Source organism: Astatotilapia calliptera, chromosome 1, assembly GCF_964374335.1.
Source record: "Astatotilapia calliptera chromosome 1, fAstCal68.1, whole genome shotgun sequence".
In the NCBI taxonomy this organism is placed as follows: Eukaryota; Metazoa; Chordata; class Actinopteri; order Cichliformes; family Cichlidae; genus Astatotilapia; species Astatotilapia calliptera.
Window position 1 is genome coordinate 141,685 of NC_137422.1, and position 22,046 is coordinate 163,730.

The window sequence follows — 22,046 nt, forward strand, 5'->3', positions numbered from 1 at the left end:
TGAGTCTGTTCTTCCCATTCCATGCAAGGCCACCTGGGTTGGCTGGAAGACTGTTTACTTAGCCTGGCAGGGCGAAGGACACTGTCTCAGCTGAACTCTGGACACGCACACACACACATATACACTGATATGCACACACTCATCCCCCCTCCCTTTCCAAATGCCTTTGACGCTTATTCCCTTCCGATGCTGTGGATCATGGAGACCAGCGCACGCAGGCTCGGATGTACTGTCTAAATCGGCTGTCTCTCACCCTTTACCCACCCCTGTTGCTTGTCATGTGTTTCTTTGGTGTATTAAGAGGTTTTTCATGTGCAGAGGTGTTTTTTTCTGTTCTCAAACTGATCTCCCTGTTGGAGCTCAGTCTGGGGGAGTTATTTTTTCTCCTTATCTTTCCTCATGTGGTGCATTTTCCATTGTTATACCTCTCTGACCTGTCTTCCCCATGTGATGTTTGTGTAATGTATGTATGGTCGGAGGGTAAGATGGCGCCGCCATTGCGTCCAATAGGTCGGCAGCCTTATGAAATTTCCCCTTGTGGGACTAATAAAGGTATATCAAATCAAATCAAAGTCAAATAATGTTGCTAACTGTTAGTAGGTAAGCAGAGGCACAATGGTGATGCATGGTAACATCTCTGCAGCTAGTTTACTTGTTTACTGTTACATGTTACATTTACCATGTTTAATTACTTCAAAATGATGAAGGAATTAGAGCTGTCAACAAGTATTTTAAATTGCATAACAGTATTAAAAAACAAATGAGAAAAATTGTAAAATTAAAACAAAAAATCATCCATGAATCATCTTTAGGGGTATTCAAAGGGAGATCATGACTGAGCTGACTGAGCAGAGTATTCCAGACATCCTTCTCCCCAGAAACTGGGTTCTGCTCCTAAGTGCCTGGAGAACCTCTAAGGAGAAATCCAGGAGGCATCCTAAACCAGAGGTCAGAACCACCTCAACTGTCTCCTTTCATCACAAAGGAGCAGGAGCACTACTCTGATGAGCACTCAGCTTGGATATCAGAGTTACTCTCTCTACCGCAAATGCTGAGCACAGCCACCATACAAAAGAAACTCATTTTACCCACTTCTGTTCATGACTAGGGATGGGTATCGTTTAGGTTTTATCCGATACCGGTGCCAAATCGGTACTTTTGAAACGGTGCTCAAACCGGTGCTTAAAGAATGGAGAACACAAAATTGGTCCAAAAACCTCTCATGCTCAGCTGTTTTTTGTAAAAAGATAACAATGTTAGCCTTTTCTGCAGCTATGGGGCATATATGGTATCACTCTTGGCTGGAAGCAGTGCTTAAACAATGGAAAAAACACAAACTTTGTCCAAAAACCTCTCATGTTTAACTGTTTTCCACTTTTTCTTTGGTCATTTTAGCCTTTTTGGCCAGGGTGAAGGGAGTATCTGCCATCAAACAAGAAGACAGCCGCATGTAGCTATGATGATGTTTGCTAGTTCACCTTACATGCATTAATGTAATAACGTGGTTAGCCTACTCAACGTAAATTACACACTAACAACATTAAGCTACTCACGCAGAGAAGAACGGCTGCTGCTGCATCATCCTCATCATTCCTGCTACACTGGCAGGGCTAGGGGCCAGGACGCTCCTCTTCGTGTTTTTGGGGGATGTTGCATAACAGGCAACCCACCCGCAGTAGATGCGCTCGGTGTGAGGTCTCACAGCAAGCTATCAAATACGGCGCATTTCTGGGCTTTTAAAAAAAACGCTATGCGTCGCCAGGTGTTTCATTGGATTGGAGGTGTTACCTCCTTTGACAGTATCACAGTATCAGCTTAAAGCACTTGTTGCTGCTGAGTTTGCATCTTTTGCTGTGAAGTACAGCCAGACTTTTGACCGCTTCGCCTTGGACATTTTTAATCTGTAGCTCTGCTCTAAAAGAACGTACGTACCTGGCCCCGCCTACTATCCTCGGAAACGTAAAGTGATTGGCTAGAAGTGTATCACAGCTCAGGAAAAAAAAGCACCGAAATAAAGCACCGAAATGTGCGCTGCTTTTCGGTCTGGTTACTACCGTTTATGTCAGAACCGGTGCCATCATGGTACCGGACACCGGTACCCATCCCTATTCATGACCCTACATAGTCTCTTTTGATCTGACCAAGGGTGAGGGTTGGAAAGTAGAATAATTTCTTGTAAAAAAAAAAAAGTTGCATAACCAAATGGCACAACATGTGTGTGCATCTTTGTCATTAATACAATCCTTTAGAGAGGTTCCAAGTTACATATGGTTTACTCTTGTTGCCTGAGTTATGTTAAATTGTGAGAAAACTGACAGTAGGTTTATCTATTTCATCTAAGGCATATAGGTACGACCTAATTGAAAAAACAGCCTACAACTCATGAGGCTTATTACTGATCAAGCAAAAGCTGGATAAAACTGAATTAAAGAGAAAATACATTAAAACATGCTAATACAGTAGAGCTGCATTCTGTTTTTTAATAGTTACACACTGAACCTCTGTATAAATGCCTTTAATAAGTGTCCACTTCACTCAGTCATTGCATTAGCTAACAAAACTCCCAGCTAACAAAACTCACCTTCCTTTTGGCTGCCTGCAGCTGACACATTCTGCTGGGATAGCATGGTCTGGTTGTAGAGGCTAGGGAGGGTGGCGGCGGCGTACTGTTGAATGCCAGAGTAGGCCTGGCTCAGTGCCTCCATTGTATTTCCTGAGCCATTAGAAAGACTTCCAGAGCCAAGACTGCCATTAAGTGCTGCCATGCCTGCATCAGTTACAAGAAGAAAAAAAGCTGTATGTTCACAGTGGTACAAACTTCAGTAGACTAAGAATCAGAAAAGAGGCCAAAAGGCTGTCACTGTTCAAGATTCAAGAAAACTTTATTTGTCACATGCAAGTTGCCCTGCAGTGAAATGGGACCGACCCCCTCCCCCCGACCTTACATGCACAACACAGACATCACATGGGGAGACAGGTAGGGGACCGGTAGTATTACGGAAAAACACTGAAATACAAAACAATGGGAAAGTCCAAGAGGGGAAAAAAGAGACCTCTACTCATGCTGAGCTCCTGGGAGGACAGCATGAGAACAGGAAACAAAAAAACTCCTCTGCACAGAAAGCACATAAATGTCCACAGCACAACATTATAGAGCACGTGACCAGTAACAGGGGTGGGTGGGGGGTGAGGAGTAATCCCAAGCAAACACAGCAGCCATCCTGCCCTGCAGCTATTTTTCCAGCGCTGGGCCCAAACCCGCCGTGTTCTCTAGGAGGGAACAAGCGTCGAAGGCGTTTGGAAAGGGAGGGGGGATGAGTGTGTATCAGTGTATGTGTGTGTCCAGAGTTCAGCTGAGACAGTGTCCTTAGTGTCCTTTACTGTCCAAGTAAACAGTCTTCCAGCCAACCCAGGTGGCCTTGCAGAATGGGAAGAAACAGTCTAAGCACAGTCTGTTATCAGGGTGTTATTGTTCAGCTCCAGCCTTGAGACCGCAGCTGGCGCCAAAGGGGTATCCGCATGAAGTGATGGTGGTTTATACTTTAGTGCGAACAACTTATATGAATTTCAAAGCTGTTCTACAGTCCGACACTGGTCTCTCAATCTCCCGGTGGAGAGCCGCGAGCTTCTCCATGATGTTATCAACCTTACGCTCCGTGATGTTGTCATTCTTGTGCTCAAAGAGCCGATTCCGAGAACTCACAACCGCAGTGAGCTTCTCCAAGATGTAATCCAATTTGCGCTCAGAGGTCTTATTTTGAGTGTTCACGGCAGCCGCAAGCTTCTCCAAGGTCTTAACCGTGCTGCACTCAATGAGCCCATTTTGAGAACTCACGCCTCGTCCCGTCGTTTCAATCCCAGCGGGCAGCCTTGGGGGGGTTTGAACAGCCGGTTCCGCTTTCTTAATTCTCAGATAAGCCAGGGCCAACCCAGCTCCGATCAGCCAGAACCCTGTTATCATGGTTCCGAATAGGTAGATATCTTCAGCATCCTTGATCGACAGTCCCGCCAGGCACACGACCCTCCATTCCTGCCACCCATCCATCGTGTATCCGGCAGGGAAAGTACCTCCAGGACACTCAGGCTCACCGAGTTCAGACTTCTCGTTGAGAAAAGGGTGTCAATAGCATTCAGAGACCAGTTGATCAAATCCATAATTCCTCTTTTAGGTTTTAGACACAGACTGTGAGAGACTGTTCCAGGGAAAAGTAAGTTTTTCCCCCTTTTGGTTTTACAATTGTAATTAATGAGTCAGCCTGAAAAGTAAAAAACAAAACAAAACAACAACAAAACAACCCCCCCAAATAAAATTATTTATGCAACAGATTTCATGGATTAAGTTGCTCAAGTTAGCAGGAACCACCGAAGGAACCACTGAGCCAACGCACTTGGAACTTATTTACAGTTAGTCCTTCAAGTACAATCCAATCCAACAGGCAGTGATTATTATAAAACAGTTACAAGCCAGATTACAGCCAGAATTAACGTATGAAAACAAAAAGCACAGACAAGCAAATCCTGAAAATGAAGATTTATATCAGACGTACTGCCTCAAATTAATCTATATTTCAGCCTATGCAGATAAGAGTTTTTACCTGCCAAGGAACCTATGTTGAGGCCAGCTCCAGCACTAGCAGCCAGAGACTGCAGGGCCCCTAAAGAAGCCATGGGGTTCGCCGAGGAGTTGCTACTGGAGGTGGGGGAGGAGCCTGCTTGGGAAACATTTACTTTTAATGATATAATAATAGGGGAAATGAACAATTTACCTTGCATCATTAAAAGTACTATAAGAATGGAAAACATCAAAATTAAAAGTAATTTCACAATTCTAATCACAAGGAAGATTTGACAAAGCCAGGATTTATGTTTTAAGGGTTTTATTAGTTTAGTTTTTATTAGTCTTACAAGTAATTTAAATGATTTCATTACTACAGTCTGCTATATATTTACCTATGAATCACATCTAGTCAGCTCTGGTTCATGTTATGGTAGATTTAATATCATCATGTGTGTAAACAATACATGTTTCCAGGCAGCCAGGCATTTTACAATAATTTCCATTGGGTCAAAATTACACCCTTGAAGGAAATAAATTGTTACAATGCGTTTTTCTTTTTATTCCCTACACCCAAAAAGTGTATCATGACCCAATTCTATTTTTGGAAAAGTCATGAAATTAGGTGGAGTTTTACTTCGACAGCTACATTTTAAAATGCAAAGGGGTCCAAATAAGCCCTTTGCCAAGTCTAGCGTTAAACAAAAGCACTTGCTATAATAAGGTTTGGTTTTTTTGGGGGGGTTCAAGTCTTGCTTTTTTGGTTTTGGTTTTTGTTACATGACAAAGTGTTTCATATACAGTATACGTGTTGGCTGCTTTTCAAGCATATGAAAAAAAAAAGGCATTGGCCCAAATCATCACGATTGTAATAAAATATTTTTAATCAGGTTTTTTTTTTTTTTTTTAACTTAAGTTTGCACACGCCTTTCTTGAATTTTATTGCTCAAAAGCCCAAACATAATCTTATCAAATCTAAGGAGCTTGGAAAGAAAAAAGCATCTTTCCAAGCTCCTTAAACTATGATGACCTGGATGACTGAGAACCTTCACAGATATGATCTTATCAAATTTTACTGGGTTTAGGTGAAGGTCGTTGGCTCCAGTTCTCTAATACTATGCAATACTATACTATACAATGCACCAATACTATACTTCTTGAGGATGAAGTTGTATTTGGACTAATGGACTATTGTTTCTCCTTACCTAATTGAGCAGTTCTTGCATTAGGCCAGTAGTGGAACAGAAATGAATTTGCTGTAAAGCAAATGGGTTTAATATACAGTTTAAATCCTGGTGTTCAGTATTTTACATTATATTAGAGATTACCTGACATTTAATTTCAGGTCCAAGAGCATATAAAGTTTTAAATTCTGTGAAAGTATGTATTTATAGCCATTCTGTGATGGATCCACAGTATTGTTTTATCCGGTTAGCCAATATTCTTTCACCTGTGTCCACTAAGTTTTACAGGGCACAACCTACATACTCAACCTCTGCTGCTCAACCCAAAAATACGTTTTTCTTACAAAGGTGGCACCATAAATAGGCTTTCCAGTGATATACGATTCATTTGCAACATTCATTGTCACAACAAAGAAATCAACCAAACTTAAATTTCCTTAGTTTTGTAGTACAGACTCTGTGTTTTGGTTTTTACCTGAGCTTGTTAACGCACTTAGTGGGCTAGTAGATGTCGTCATGGCGCTAGAACCCGTAGGTGTGGCCTGTGTAGCAGTTGCTGCTGCTGCTAAAGCAGCGAGGTTCTGCATAGCATTAAGACCTGACAGACACATGAATAGGCAAGTTTAAGTTCCCCAACAGAGATCATCAGTTATACAGATATAAGGCTGGACTTAACTTTCTCAATAAACAAAGGGATGAATCTAAACTCAAAATAATTAATGAGATTATTATGTAGCCAGTAATATAGCTTTACATTTTTTGGATGTGTGTATATGTACCTGAAACAGGGTGCAGGTTGTTGAGTGCATTCCCTGTGGAGGCAGACTGCTGCAGCAACTGTAAGTAGAGCTAAAGCAAGAAGAAAAATGGAAGATAACATTTAAATTTGTCAATTTGTTTTCTAATGGTTGTTACATTTTGGATAAATATACACTTACTGCTAAGTACTGTGGGCCTAAACTGTTGAGTCCAGTGAGATTACCCCACATGGAAGCAGCACTAAGTTGCTGCATCTGCTGCTGCAGCTGTTGAGCCATGCGCTTCTGCTCCTTGTCCTTCTGAGTGTCTGCGAATTTCACTACAATTGGCGATGAACAACCCTGAACACAAACACAGGAAAACATTGTGGTCATGACAGGTTACTGGTCAAAACTATTAAACTGCATCTTTCAAATTCCAAGTAACGTAACCAAATAGTTAAAAAAAAATCTAGAATAGAATTGAATAATCCTCTAATTGTCCCACAAGGGGAAATTTGGTTGTAACAGCAGCCAGAAAGACACATATACAAACAAACAGGACAGAAACATACACAATTTTTTCTTACATATTTACATCAAGGACAATGGTTAATCACTTGCTGTGAATAATCATATACTGGGAAACCTTGAAACTATTTATCCAGTGGAAACAACAGAATGCAGATCTTCTAAAATCAAAATCACAGACAAAATTAGTTTTTTTTTAGTTTAAACTTCACCTCCATGGTCTGGGACTGGTGCATGGATTTGATAGCAGACTGGGCCATTTGTCTGGCTGTGAATGTCACAAACGCACAACCTGCAAGAAAGAAACTAAATGTATCAGTTTTGTTAACCTTTCAGTAAGACCACACTTATTTTTAACAAAATTTTTGATACACTTTTCCAGTTTATTGGTGTAAGAGAACTTGGTTTTGATTAAGATTCATTATTCATATTTAACCTCCTAAGACCCGAACTCTTCCACGGCAGCATTTTTAATTTCTCTTTGATATTTGGGCTGATTGGGGCCCGATGAATGTAAAAACAAAGAATTACCAGACTTTTTTTTTTACCTTACTTTTGTTTTTAATAAAAATGAGAGCCACGTATGAGGATATTCATTTAAAATTTTGAAAGAACAGTAGCAGCATAATGTCCTCATAAGTAGAGCAAAATTTAGTATTTTGGTCTAAATAACCCAAAATGTGATGTCCACATATGTGGACGCCAGGTCCTAATTTATCTTTATATTTCAATTCAATCAGTAGGTCATCAGTTCCTGGCATTGGATAAAATAGTGATGATATCATCTTGTGGACACATCTGCTTTTCCAGACGATTGTACCGCTAATTGTATTTTTTGTACAATTAGTATTATTGTACCCTACCCTAACCCTAACATTAAGGCTACAGTAAGATTTTCCTGTTTCAGTGCAGCTAACCAAATAATGAAAGAACTGCACTGAAACAGACAGTGAAAGCGGACAGTGTATCTTTTATTTGTTTGTTTTTTTAAAGTACAAAAGTGATACCTTAGGCTGCTTTTTAGTTGTAGTGTCCTTGTGTTCCACTGAGTTCTGTCACTAGTTACCTTACCTAGGTAATGTAAGTCTATTAGCAGGGACCAACTAACCAAGTCATATCACTTTTTGACTCTAAACATGGTTTAAGAACAGATCTCTATGATGCAAATTATCCTATTTATAGTATTTTCACCTTCTAACATTTTTGTGGTATTCGAAACAACATTTTTCTTCACTTCTATCATGGTTCTTTAAAGCTGTTAAAGAGCAGGGCATTTTACTGAATTGATAATCAATGTTGTCTCTTTAGAATCAAACCTGCAGAGCGAAGAAAAAGTATGAGCTTTCAGCTGTTGAGGGCATCTTCTGGTGGATAAGATCAGTCTTTAATCTTAGTCACTTTTTACGTCATCCCAGTTTAGTTGTCTATAAACCTTTGGACATATAGAACTGCTTGGTTTGCCATTGCACAGAGCTTCCACATTTGGGTTTCAGCCCATACTAGGCATTTACAATACTGTGCCATCCCTATTCTTTTTATTTGCATATGTTTCAGTACATTTATTAAAACATTTTAACATGTTAAAGTTAGTAAGACTATGACCACCTTTATTCCTCAAGTGAGTCTAAATTGTCTTAGACCTGGATGACTTTACCTCTCCTGACCTCTTACATACCATATTGACAATTGAACTGAAATTTTTGGATTTGGATTGAGTCTGATGGAGTTACACTCCATGTGACCCAGTTCTTGTGTAATCTGGCACACAAGAGCCCTTTTCCATATTTGATGAAGCTTCCTTTTGATTGATCTCCAGTAGAGCTGCCACAATTTGTCGACTAGTCACGATTACATCGACTATCAAAATCGTCGACCACTAATTAAAAGTCGACGTGTCGTTTGAAGCTTTGTAAGATCCCAAAAGACGCAGGAATCAGTAGCAGGATTTAAGAGTGTAATAACGGACTGAAACAGGAGATGGCAGCACTGCATGTACAAGGATGCCAGCTGCCGTTAAACCCCGAAGAAGAAGAAGTAGCTGTGTCCCAGAATTCATAGCGCAGCCCAGCTCAGTTTCCAACAATGGCGGCAGCTGGTTAGTTTTAATATTACTCTTATTATTCTTTCTGGGTCACAAAATAAACGTTTAACATATTTTCAGCCGAGAATGTAGCTGTGTAAACCTCAAATATCTGCTCAGTTTATCAAGACACCAAATATTTTCAAAAGCGCTCCGACGTTTTCGGAGACGTCTGTTACCCACTAGCTCGATAGCGAGCCGGGCGCTAGGCTCACTAGCACCGTGAGAACACCGGACTCCCGGCTAATCGTTTTCAAACCCACCGCGGTCTTTCGCTACTCAGGTTAAACATGATATATAAGTCACTTAGATAACTTAAAAATGTTATTGTTTGGCTTATTTTAGTATTTTATTTGTTCCTGAGTAAATCGGTTTGGCTGAGATTAAAGTTATAGTTTTTACACAGCTGAATAAACGTCAAGCAGACAGCTGATCATCAGAAGTGTGAGATGCTCGAGAATTTACTCCGGTGTCCTGTTATATTTTAGATAGAAAGGAGTTTATTAAACTTCACCGAAACAATCTGCAGATTTCATTAAAATTTAATAAACTATCATCTTGTCTTTATTTTTAGTTAGTACAGACCTTAAACACTTAAAGCTGTAAGCTAATGATAGTTATATAAGAGCAGATGCTGCTGGTGCAATAAGCTGTAGTTTTACGTCCAATGGATGATGATCTGATTAGTCGACTAATCGCAAAAATAATCGGTGACTAGTCGACTATCAAAATAATTGTTTGTGGCAGCCTTAATCTCCAGTCAAAGGGCCATCAGGTCCTGTGTCAAACTTCACAGCTTGTTTGAGGCTGGAGCCCAGGCCAACTGTTATAAGGTGACAGCAATAAGTCAGTAAAAAAAAAAAGAAGTTGGGCCTAGCTTTGGGGTCAAATAAATTAAGCCAATTTGTAAGTGCCAAATTATATCTGAGGGTCACCAGATTGTGACTACAAAAAGACTTCCGGTCCTACAGAAGTCTATGGGAAAAAGATTTTCTATCTTGACCTTGGTAAACACTTTGGTTGTGAATAAATGGGCTTAGTCATTTGTTCTGGGTGATACTGAATAAAACAAACTGAGTCTATTGTGTAAATTTTGCTTAGACCATGTTTCAAAATGGCAGATTATCTGCAGAACCGAACGGTTTGGCCTAATGCATTGTCAGTCATTAGCCAATGAGCACATGGTTTCATAGTCAGAGTTGCCCTTCCTTGTTTTTTTTGCAGCGGTGGAAACGCTCATCTCAAGGCTACAAATCGGGACTTGAGAAACCAATTAGCTTTACTTGGCCTCTAATGTACAGTATTTTCCGCACTATAAGGCGCACTTAAAATCCTTTAATTTTCTCAAAAATTGACAGTGCGTCTTATAATCCGGTGTACCTTATGTATGAATTCTGGTTGTGCTTTTACAGACCTCAAAACAATTTTATGTGGTACACGGTGCTCAAAAATCTGTCAAAAATATATATTTTTTAATACTTTTTATTTTTTTTTACTTTTTCCAAGTTTATAGAACATACAAACAAAAATAAAAGAAAAAAGGGAAGGAACACAAAAGGAACATAATGAACAGAATCTCTGGGCCAAAGTTTTTTTTTTCCAATAGTCCAAAATACAGTACTCGGCCTCGCACGGCACATCATACCCAAATACTTTCTTCATTGTTACCGCAATACACTAAGATTTGACATTTTTGCACTTCCAAAACACATGAGAATGGTGGCGTTCCAGTCCCCACATAGTCTCCAGCATTGCTAGGGTGTTTTCAGCTGCTTGCTTTTGATATAAGGAGTAATAAAAAACCTAATTACATTTTTCCAACCATATTCTCTCCATTGTCTAGAGCTAGTGGAATTATGCTGTGAGAGACATGTGAATCCCCAATCATCCTCTGACAATTTAAGATGTAATTCAAATCCCCACTTTTGTTTAATATATAATGTTTCATTCCTATTCAAATTTCGCAGACCATTATATAATTTTGATACAATTTTTGATGGAAGATTTTTATACGCACCTGATATTATTTCTGTTATCTGGCTACCTTCCCTCAGGGCCTTCCTCCTGATTCCTGTATTATAAAAGTGTCTTAATTGGAAACAAGTCTGATTTATCCAGTCCAAACTGTCTGTGTAGTTTGTCGAAATATTTGAATATTTTCCCATCTATTAATGTGCACATTGCCATAATTCCTTTATTAATCCATCCTAAAAATGTACTATCCCATTAGCCACTTAGGAATTTTTGAGAATATGCAGGCCAAACCAACAGTTTGCAGTCTTCTTCAATTCTACACTTCGTCACTATAACCCACCAGAGTTTAATAGTGAATTCAGTAATAGGATTTGCATGTGTAGACTGTATAGTTTCTTCTCCCAATCTTGCTTGTGGTTGACATGATGAACAATAATTTATCTCAATATGTTTCCATTTTGAGGTGTAGTCCGGTGAGCACCAGTATACAATATATCTCAGCTGGGCTGCATATAAGTATTCCTTGAAATTCATGAGGGCGAGTCCAACTAGGAAAAGAAAGAGGAGGAGGGTTTTAAATCTTACTCTTGGCTTTGTCGCTTTCCAAATAAATCTGCTCACTAGTTTATCACTTTTGCCAAATTGTACGTCTGGTATATAGACTGGAGATCCATGACAAGTGGTGCCCATTTAGTCAAATCTTTTTGAATCGCGTTGCTAATCTTGCCATAATTTGCCTCATATAATGTGCCTAATTCACAGATTAGATAGACACCTAAATATTTGATCTTATTTGAGTCCCATTTTAGTTTATATTTCTTTTGAATTGAATCTCTGGGGGAATAGTTCATACAAAGTACGTGAGTCTTTAAGATGTTTAGTTTATACCCTCATTTTTTACCAAAATGTTTAAATACTTTAATCAATTGAGGAAAGGTCGTGTCAGGATCCTGTAAGTATATTATTATATCATCACCAAAGAGACCTATTCATTGTTCAACTTTAGAAACTGTAACCCCTTTTAAATGATGGTTTTGATTCTAGATCTGCCAGCTTGTTTCGGATCAATTTCTGTGCTTTTAGGCTTTGGAAGAGCGCTTCGGTTAGCTCCAGTGTCATGTCTTCTATGTCTTCTCAGACCTTCATTATCTTGTTTGATTTCTGATTTCAATGATTCGATACCCTTTAGTAGCTCACCAGCTGAATTGCTAGCTATGCTAACGGGGCTCATGCTAGCTTGTCCTGTCACGATGCTAGCATTAGGAAGTGGCTTTATCCTGTCCCTTTGGCATTTTGAGTTCCCTTTGCCTTATTCCGCCACCAGCTTTGTCTTGCCCAGTTGAATTGTCTGTTAACGAGTTTCGGTGTTTTTCTATCAAGATTGTGGGGAGCAGCCACCGAATAGGTCCACTGACTACGTCATGACACCAGAAACCGCCCAAAAATTTTTAATATGACTTTGGTAAGCTACGAAGCCACACCACTTAGATTGTCGTAGGATTGCGGCTACCGTAGTCAAGAGCCTCACGGAGTTATCTGGGTCCAAAACTCCTTTCGCTTTAGATCCCAAAGTCAAACAATAGTACGGGATCACTGAGAGTTAAAAACGGTGTAAATCAGGGGTTGACAACCCTGGGCACGCGTGCCATCAGGGTTAACTGATGGCACAACCATAGCTGGACAACTTTAATCGCATGGCTGGATGCTGTAAACGGACCAAACTTCGGTCAGGAGAACAACTGAGAATTCATCCACAATACGAGGTTAGTCATTAATATACTGCAACGACATGGGAATAGAGCAGCTGTGAGAGAATTCAACATTAATGAATCAATGTTATGGAAGTAGAGGAAGCAAGAGGAATGAGTTGAGTAAAGTTTGACTTATCTGTCCGTTTTGTTTCACTTAATGTACCTTATAATCCCGTGCACCTTATGTATGAAAACAGACCCATTCATCGGCAGTGCGCCTTATGGTCCGAAAAATACGGTATACGTCTTGCTTAGGCCCACACAAAGTCCTAAAGATCAGGTCCTATAGCTATTAGTACCAGACTATTCTGTAGAAAGCATTATGTAGTCCAGGCTTATTTGTGCTTCCTAGATATGCCTAAAACAGAATAGAGATTCTGCTCTGTGGAATCACCTCGCAATTTAAATTCAGCAAAGGCCTGGGTGATATCAGGAAAATCTAATATTGTAATATTTTTGCATTTTTTATTGCGATTCAAGATATATATCATGAAGTGTTTAAATAACTTCCAAAAACATGTTATTTTCAACCGTATAGTGAATAAAATTGCACTGGTATACTCATTCAAATCGACCATTCAATATTTTTTTCTACTTTGAATACAATAAATCTGAATGAATTGACATGTTTTATTTCAATCATTTTTTAACCCTCAGTTGTACATAGAAGTTTTTTTCCAAATGACAATACTGTGACAGTAACTCTCTTTCTGTGGTCAACATTAGAGCTTCAACAAACTGAAGATCATAACAACAAGAAAGTACATCAAGCAAGAATTCGCAAGACAAAATAAAACGAGTGAAATTAGAAAGGCTCTTTTTTGTGCTTATAACATATAAAAACAGTAAAATTAAAAATGCAATGACCTCATATTACAGAAACAAAAGTCTAGATAGTGACTAAAAGCGACTGACCAAGAGCAGTCACAGGTATCACAGCTGGTTTATTCAATATTTTCTTTGGTGTGTAGGGAGATGTTGACATGCAACATTTAAAACATTCTTCATTTTGCAGTTGAAGGATAAATGGACTAGACTGATTCCTATATAGCGCGTTTCAACTCTCCCAGAGTACTAGAAGCGCTCTATACAACATGCCACATTCACCCAATCACACCCATTGGCACAAGCACTTCTAAACAGAGTGCTTACGAACTACATTCACACTCCGATGGATGCATCGGAGAGCAACTTGGGGTTAGTATCTTGCCCAAGGATACTTGACACGCAGACTGGACGAGCCAGGAATCGAACCACTAACCTTCCGATCAGTAGGTGACCTACCTACCTCCTGAACTACAGCCACCCCCAGTGGATGACTTTTCAGCTGGTGGAATAAATTTATGGCAATGCTACCCTTTGTGGCAATAGTTTTGTGGCATGTTTTATGGCAAATTACTGCATTTTGTTTGGCATCCTCCTTGTTAAATCACAAAACAAAACAGTGAATTACATGCACATAGCTTAATATTGCCATGGGAATTTATAGTTTATGGTTGCAAAAGAACCATTTTAACCAAACCAAAACTCGCAATACATAAAGTATATCTAATACATCGCCTACCCCTAGTTCTGCATGCACTTTCCTTTTTAATAAAGCATTCAGTAGAGCATTAGATCTTGAACAGTTTTCTTGGTTATGCTCCTGGTTCATAATCTGTGCTATGTCCTGTTTAATTTTTGTTATCAGGACACTCTTCTGTCTTTCCTTCTCTAATCTGGCCTAAGAAAACAGCTTTCCCTCCCTGAGCCTGGTCAGGCCAGAGGTTTTTACATGTTAAAGGGGAGTTTTTATTCTGCTCCATACTGCAAGTGCTTGCTCATTGGGGATCGCTGAGTTTTAATTTACAATTCTTTAGTTTACTTACCATTAGGGCTGCCACGATTAGTCAACTAGTCACGATTACGTCGACTATTAAAATCGTCGTCGAGTGATTTAATAGTCGACGCGTCGTTTGAAGCTTTGTAAGATCCCAAAAGACGCAGGAATAAGTAGCAGGATTTAAGAGTGTAATAACGGACTGAAACAGAAGATGGCAGCACTGCATGTACAAGGATGCCAGCTGCCGTTAAACCCCGAAGAAAAAGTAGCTGTGTCCCAGAATTCATAGCGCAGCCCAGCGCAGTTTCCAACAATGGCGGCAGCTAGTTAGTTTTAATATTACTCTTATTATTCTTTCTGGGTCACAAAATAAACGTTTAACATATTTTCAGGCGAGAATGTAGCTGTGTAAACCTCAAATATCTGCTCAGTTTATCAAGACACCACATATTTTCAAAAGCGCTCCGACGTTTTCGGAGACGTCTGTTACCCACTAGCTCGATAGCTAGCCGGGGGCTAGGTCACTAGAGCCGTGAGAACACCGGACTCCCGGCAAATCGTTTTCAAACCCACCGCCGTCTTTCACTACTCAGGTTAAACATGATATATAAGTCACTTAGATAACTTAAAAATGTTATCGTTTGGCTTTTTTCAGTATTTTATTTGTTCCTGAGTAAATCGGTTTGGCTGAGATTAAAGTTACAGTTTTTACACAGCTGAATAAACGTCAAGCAGACAGCTGATCATCAGAAGTGTGAGATGCTCGAGAATTTACTCCGGTGTCCTGTTATATTTTAGATAGCAAGGAGTTTATTAAACTTCACCGAAACAATCTGCAGATTTCATTAAACTTTAATAAGCTACCATCTTGTCTTTATTGTTAGTTAGCACATACCTTACACACTTAAAGCTGTAAGCTAATGATAGTTATATAAGAGCAGATGCTGCTGGTGCAATAAGCTGTAGTTTTACGTCCAATGGATGATGATCTGATTAGTCGACTAATCGCAAAAATAATCGGTGACTAGTCGACTATCAAAATAATCGTTTGTGGCAGCCCTACTTACCATAAACTATTACAAAAGATGACTACTGGACTTAGTCATTTTCAGCCATATAACAAAGCTGCAGACAGACAAGACACAATATCACACTTCAACCTGTAATTGTGTATAAGCCTGGCAACAGAATAGCAAACGCTGGAAAGCCAAACCTTATCACAAATAAGTCTTACCACGGCTAAGTCCATCAGGGCCTCTGAGTATCCGGCACTCCTCTATCTGTCCATATGGCGAAAACATCAGTCGGATATCATTCTCGTTACACTTCTTGGAGATCATTCCAATAAACAGTTTTCTGTCCTCCACTGCTGTATTAAACATAAGACAACATTAAACATCTGTGCATTATATCAAGAATTATGGTGCCCTGCAATATTCAACATGCATAAAAGTATGTTTATTAGCAGGTACTTATGCTACAAAATCCTTACCATTGTTTTTCTCACTATCAGCGGGCTTCATCTGGATTGGATGGTGCATCTGAGCAAGACAGTAAATATATATATTATTTCATAAAATACACAACATGTAGAGATACAGAAACGAATATGTTGGTTTCATGTGCCAAGTTATGTAAAATTACTATTGTGTGCTTGTTAGAGATGTTTGGATCCCATTTGACTACAGATACCTGAAAAGCTCCACAAACAGAAAGACCTTTCTCTTTTACATAGATACATATACATACATAGATAATATCGACAAATGGTATATTTTCCTTTAAGACACATGAAACATCTTCAGTGCAGTTATTTACTAAGATATGACATGGCAACGTCCTATTGTATTGTCCCAACAAGTCCTGAATTACATGTTTGCCTACAGATCAGCTCCTTTTGCATCAGCTGGCTGCTGCGATCTGTACCAAGTTTTCTCTACAGTAGGGGGCACTGTCACTACACTACTTCTTACAGAAGAACAGAAAATAAAATAAATAGACAAGGATTGTTTAAAATAAGGAAGTGCATGTTTATGCTGCATTTTTATGTTAAAAGACCTGCTTTTTTTTAAAACATTTTTTCATTAATTTAAAAACAAAACTGAGTGACACTTTCACTATTGATCAAGCATTGACATTTTTCTTAGATTGTTTTTGAAATACTGCATTTTAAGTGGAAAGTCTTTCTGCAACATCACACGGAGGGGGGATTGTACTCCTCAGAAGGTAAATGGCAGGGTGCAGTTGGTCCATTAGTGGAACCTCGGATAGAGGAGGGACAATGCGGTTTTCGTCTTGGTCGCGGAACACTGGACTAGCTCTTTATCCTCTAAGACAGCGCTCTCCAACCTTTTTTGCTCCACGGACCGGTTTATGCCCGACAATATTTTCATGGACCGGCCTTTAAGGTGTCGCGGATAAATACAACAAAATAAAACTAGTACTGGTACCGAAAAAAAGAAGATTTATTCATAACACACGTGAAAAGACCCAGGAAAACCGAGTTAACGATAAAAACGATAACAAAATAACGCTGAAAACCGATAAAAACCCTGAAAACCATACATTTCACACCTGAGCCTCAACTCTCGCGGCCCAGTACCAAACGACCAGTACCCCGAGGCCCTCCAACAAGCACTAGAGTGGTTCCCAGTGTGAATTTGTGGGAATAAAAATCCGCACCTCAAAATCAAAGGCCATGGTCCTCAGCAGCAAAAGAGTGAAGTGCTCAGTCCGGGTCAGGGATGAGTTGCTGCCTGAAGTGGAGGAGTTTATCTCTGCGTTGTGTTTACAAGTGAGAGGAGAGTGAGAGACAGAGATGGACCTGTGGAAGCGTCTGCATTTATACAGACACTGTCGGTCGTGCCAAAGAGGGAGCCGAGTGTAAAAGGGAAGCTCTCAATTTACCAGCCAGTCTGTGTAACCTACCCTCACCTTCCTACTGTCACGAGCTTTGGGTAAAGCCCAAAAGAGGGAGATTGTGCAAATACAACAGCAGAAATTAGTTTCCTTCAAAGAATGGCTGGGCTCTCCTGTAGAGATAGGGAGACGAGTCATTCGAGAGGGGCTCAGAGTAAAACCACTACTCCTCAGGATCGAAAAAAGACAGTTAAGGTGGTTGGGGCATCTGATTAGCATACCCCCTGAGCATCTCCTGGGTGAGGTGTTCGGGGCATATCCCACTCGGAGGAGGCCCCATAGCTGACCGACCCAAACACTAACCCTATCTTAATATCAAGAAAACTAGTTAAGATTTGACAGTGGATAGCTATTTATGTACTTAGCACTTTTAAACCCTCCTTTTATTCTTTCTTAGCCACTTGTTAGTGAATTTGTAGGTTTAATAGTTTCATAGTTCATTGAAAAAAGTATGATTATAAGGATTGCGATTTAAACTGAACCAATCCTGATAAACAGGGGGAGACAGGTTTTTTTCTTGAACTGATATTTTTTTTATCTTCCTTAGTCAATTTGCCGTTTAATTCCTCTAATCTGCAGTTTTACTTTTCTATTTTTCCAGTATTATTGGGAACATCACACCAACTGCTATGCAAAGAATCTGGAGGGTAAATGCTTAGTGCACCTCTGTGGACAACTGCTGAAAAAAATAGAGACGTCACAGAAATCAATAGCCTTTGATGTCTCAAAATGAGTGATTTAATTTCCTTTCAGACAGACAAAATATGCTTAATCTCTATCCACTTTTCTGATGGATAACCAAAAATTCAAGTTCAAGGTTTCAATGTGAACTGCACATGTGATGAAAGGGCAAATCAAGGACTATCACCTACCCCTGGCAGAATCTTCATGTTGTGCAGAGCATTCTGCGCTTCTAAGGCTGATTTGCGGCTATAGTAAGTTACAAAACAGCAACCTGCCAGAGATTGAAAAAGAAAAATCTTACTCAGCTGATTCACATCATACAAAGATCATGTTTTTCCTTTTTTGCTAATTAAAAACAAAGGACATTAACAAAGCAAACCAAAAATAAAATCAATATATTCAATTTCAGAAGATTAGTAGTATAACTGGTTCAATTAATTCAGTCTTTTTTAAAACATAAAAATGAACTAATATTACTCTAGGTTTAGCAAATGTCAGAATAATAATAGTGTTTTGAGGGGTTATTTTGCCACCTCTAGAAAATGCACAGAATGTCACATAACAGAAGAAGCAAAGGATAAAATAATGCCTTGTATTACAATATGCATTAAAAATAACAAATGACAGTGATGTAAACTTTCTTAAACTCCTGTACCTCACAAAGTACAAGGGAAATAACTACTGTTAACACTTCATAAACATTCATAGGCAAGGTGTTGATAAAATTCAGCTCAATAAAGATAACCCTATTATGCACGCATGCATTTTGCAAATAACAATTCTTAACTCATTAATGTGGTCAGTGAAGAATACATGTAACATAATTTAACCTACATGTTCATGGAGCACTTTATTCTATACATGTTAAGCACTTAATCTAATCAGAGATGGAAGCCAGAGCACCACCACCACCCACCCAGCATGGACAGAACTTTTAAACTCCACAAAGAAAGGCCCCTGTTGGGTTTCCAACCAGGAATCTGAATGCTGCAAGGCGACAGTGCGAACCACTCCACCACTGTGCTGCCCATGAGCCGTTTAGAGCCGCACATGATTTTAAAACAACATGGGTTGTGTTTAATTCATCAACGATTATTATTATTCATTCAAATCAGATCCACAATAACACGTATATGCTGTTGATGAAATGATATCAGCCGAGGAAGGAGACGATATTAAGACGATATTAAGAAGTCGCTGGAGTTTATGACAGAGGAGATTTCTACTGTCAAACTGCAGCAGAAAGCCATCCTGGACCTGGTCGAGGAAGTTAAGGCTCTCCGCATCCAGAACGCCGAGAAGGATCGGCGGCTGGCGTACCTGGAGAACAGAGTGGCGGATTTGGAGCAGTACACCCGGATGAACGATGTTATCATCACGGGGCTTCGCATCAAACCCCGGTCATACGCCCGGGCGGTCGCCACTGACAATGTAGGAGGGCCAGGAGAGGAAGATGTCAACTCCACGGAGCATCAAGTGGTTACCTTTCTACGGTCCAAAGGTGTGGAAGTGGATTATAACAACATTGAGGCTTGCCACCCTCTACCCCGAAAAAATGACAGTAACAAACCAGCCATCATTGTGAGATTTGCAAACAGAAAACAGAAAACAGCACTGTTAAAACAAGGAAGGAAACTGAAAGGATCCGATGTCTTCATGAACGAACATCTGATAAAAAGAAATGCGGACATTGCCAGGAAAGCACGTTACTTGAAGAAACAGGGAAAAATTCAAAATACATGGACCACCAACTGCAAAGTATTCATTAAACTCAATGGAACACCGGAACAAGCCAAAGTGTTGGTCATCAGAAATATGGAAGAGCTGGACAAATACTGAGGTCAACTTACTCTGGAGGTATGAATACACATGTGACGTGACACACAACACAACACATGGCACAGTCCAAAAGAACTTCATCTGCATACAGCAACAATATCAACATAACTCATTGGAATTCTCTTTATGATAATCTGGAACTGAGAACATTTCGATACACAGACCATAATGTTCTAGACTTAGAAAAGGATATAGACCCGGAAAATAATTTCTTCTACAACATCAGCTGTAACTGCTGCTACTTCACTGATGAACAGTTTAAGCACACCATCAACACGGAAAATAAATTATCAATAATCCATTTTAATAGCAGAAATCTGTATGCCAACTTCAACAATATAAAGGAATATCTAAATGAGTTGACAAATCCATTTGGAATTATTGCCATTTCTGAAACATGGATCAATGCGGAGAAAGGAATGGACTTTGGACTGGAGGGATATGAAGTGAATTTTGTAAATAGAAGGAACAAGAGTGGAGGGGGAGTAGCTGTGTATGTGGATAAAAACCTAAACTACAAGGTGGTAGAAAGTATGACAACTGTAACTGATAATTTACTAGAATGTATAACAATTGAAATTTATAAGGAAAAAGAAAAAAATGTAATAATTAGCTGTATATATAGAACACCTGGCTCTAGTATTCAAGTATTTAATGACTTCATAGAGGAAATATTCTCTAAAACAAATCAAAAAGTTATGTTTATCTGTGGTGATTTTAATATTGACCTTACTTGACAATATTTTCACTAACAATATGGAAAACAACATTGTGAGCGGAATATTAATTAATGACATCAGTGATCACCTACCAGTTTTTGCAGTTTATGACACTAATTATAAGAAAAATCAGCATGAAGAACAACTGAGATACAGACGTGTAAGGACAGAAGAAACTATGACTGCATTTAAGAACGATCTATTAAATCAGGACTGGGACAAGGTGTACAAAGAAGCTGATATTGATATTGCATATGGCATATTTTTAAGAATATTCATGGAGTTGTACGATAAAAACTGTCCAACAATAAAATACAACAGAAAGCACAAATATTCAGATAGACCATGGCTCACTAAGGGTTTACAAAATGCATGTAAAAAGAAAAATACACTCTATAGGGAATACCTAAAACAAAGAACAAAAGATGCTGAAAATAAATATAAAAAATACAAAAATAAGTTGACCAATATTATACGTGTATGTAGAAAGGAGTATTATAGTAAAATATTGAACAACAATAAACATAATATGAAAGGAATATGGGATGTTTTAAACGGTATCATTAAAAATAATTCTGGACAACAAAGTTATCCACAATACTTTATCGATAATGGCAATATTATGGAAAACACTGCTGATAAGGTCAACAGCTTTAATCATTATTTTGTAAATATTGGACCAAAACTGGCAGAACAAATTCCTGAGTCACTGCCATCAGTAGACTGTAGTGAAAACCTGATTGATAGGAACCCTAACTCAATGTTCCTCACATCAGTGGAGGAAAAAGAAATAATTGACATTGTACACATGTGTAAATATAAAACATCCACTGATTGTAATGATATTGACATGAAAATCGTCAAGAAGGTCATTGAAGGAATTGTAGGACCTCTAACATATATTTGCAACTTATCATTTCAGACGGGAAAAGTGCCAAACAAAATGAAAATAGCTAAAGTTGTGCCGCTGTATAAAACCGGGGATAGACGCCACTTCACAAATTACAGGCCTGTTTCTTTACTACCACAATTCTCCAAAATCCTAGAAAACCTGTTTAATAAACGATTAGACAAATTCTTAGATAAATATAAATTACTCTCTGACAGTCAATATGGATTCAGATCAAAAAGATCAACATCTCTGGCATTAATCGAATCAATTGAGGAGATTACGAATGCTATAGATCAGAAACAGTATGCAGCTGGAGTATTTCTGGATCTCAAGAAAGCATTCGACACAATCAATCATCA

General features: G+C 39.0%; 1 protein-coding gene across 21 annotated transcripts in view; it reads right to left on the reverse strand.

Annotated features, from left to right (window-relative positions):
• celf1 (cugbp, Elav-like family member 1) overlaps positions 1-22,046 on the reverse strand; it is a 55,601-nt gene that overhangs the window by 12,701 nt on the left and 20,854 nt on the right. For 9 of the 21 annotated variants that reach the window (XM_080302297.1, XM_080300057.1, XM_026156100.2 and 6 more), the window contains 9 exons: positions 18,426-18,508; positions 16,127-16,175; positions 15,869-16,003; positions 7,220-7,299; positions 6,678-6,839; positions 6,519-6,588; positions 6,215-6,337; positions 4,596-4,712; positions 2,582-2,767 (listed from right to left, as the gene is read on the reverse strand). In XM_080302297.1, the coding sequence (XP_080158423.1) occupies positions 2,582-2,767; positions 4,596-4,712; positions 6,215-6,337; positions 6,519-6,588; positions 6,678-6,839; positions 7,220-7,299; positions 15,869-16,003; positions 16,127-16,175; positions 18,426-18,508 (1,005 nt within the window). The remainder of the gene's footprint in view (positions 1-2,581; positions 2,768-4,595; positions 4,713-6,214; positions 6,338-6,518; positions 6,589-6,677; positions 6,840-7,219; positions 7,300-15,868; positions 16,004-16,126; positions 16,176-18,425; positions 18,509-22,046) is intronic. The other 12 variants (XM_080299661.1, XM_080303930.1, XM_026156478.2 and 9 more) reach the window with 8 other exon arrangements.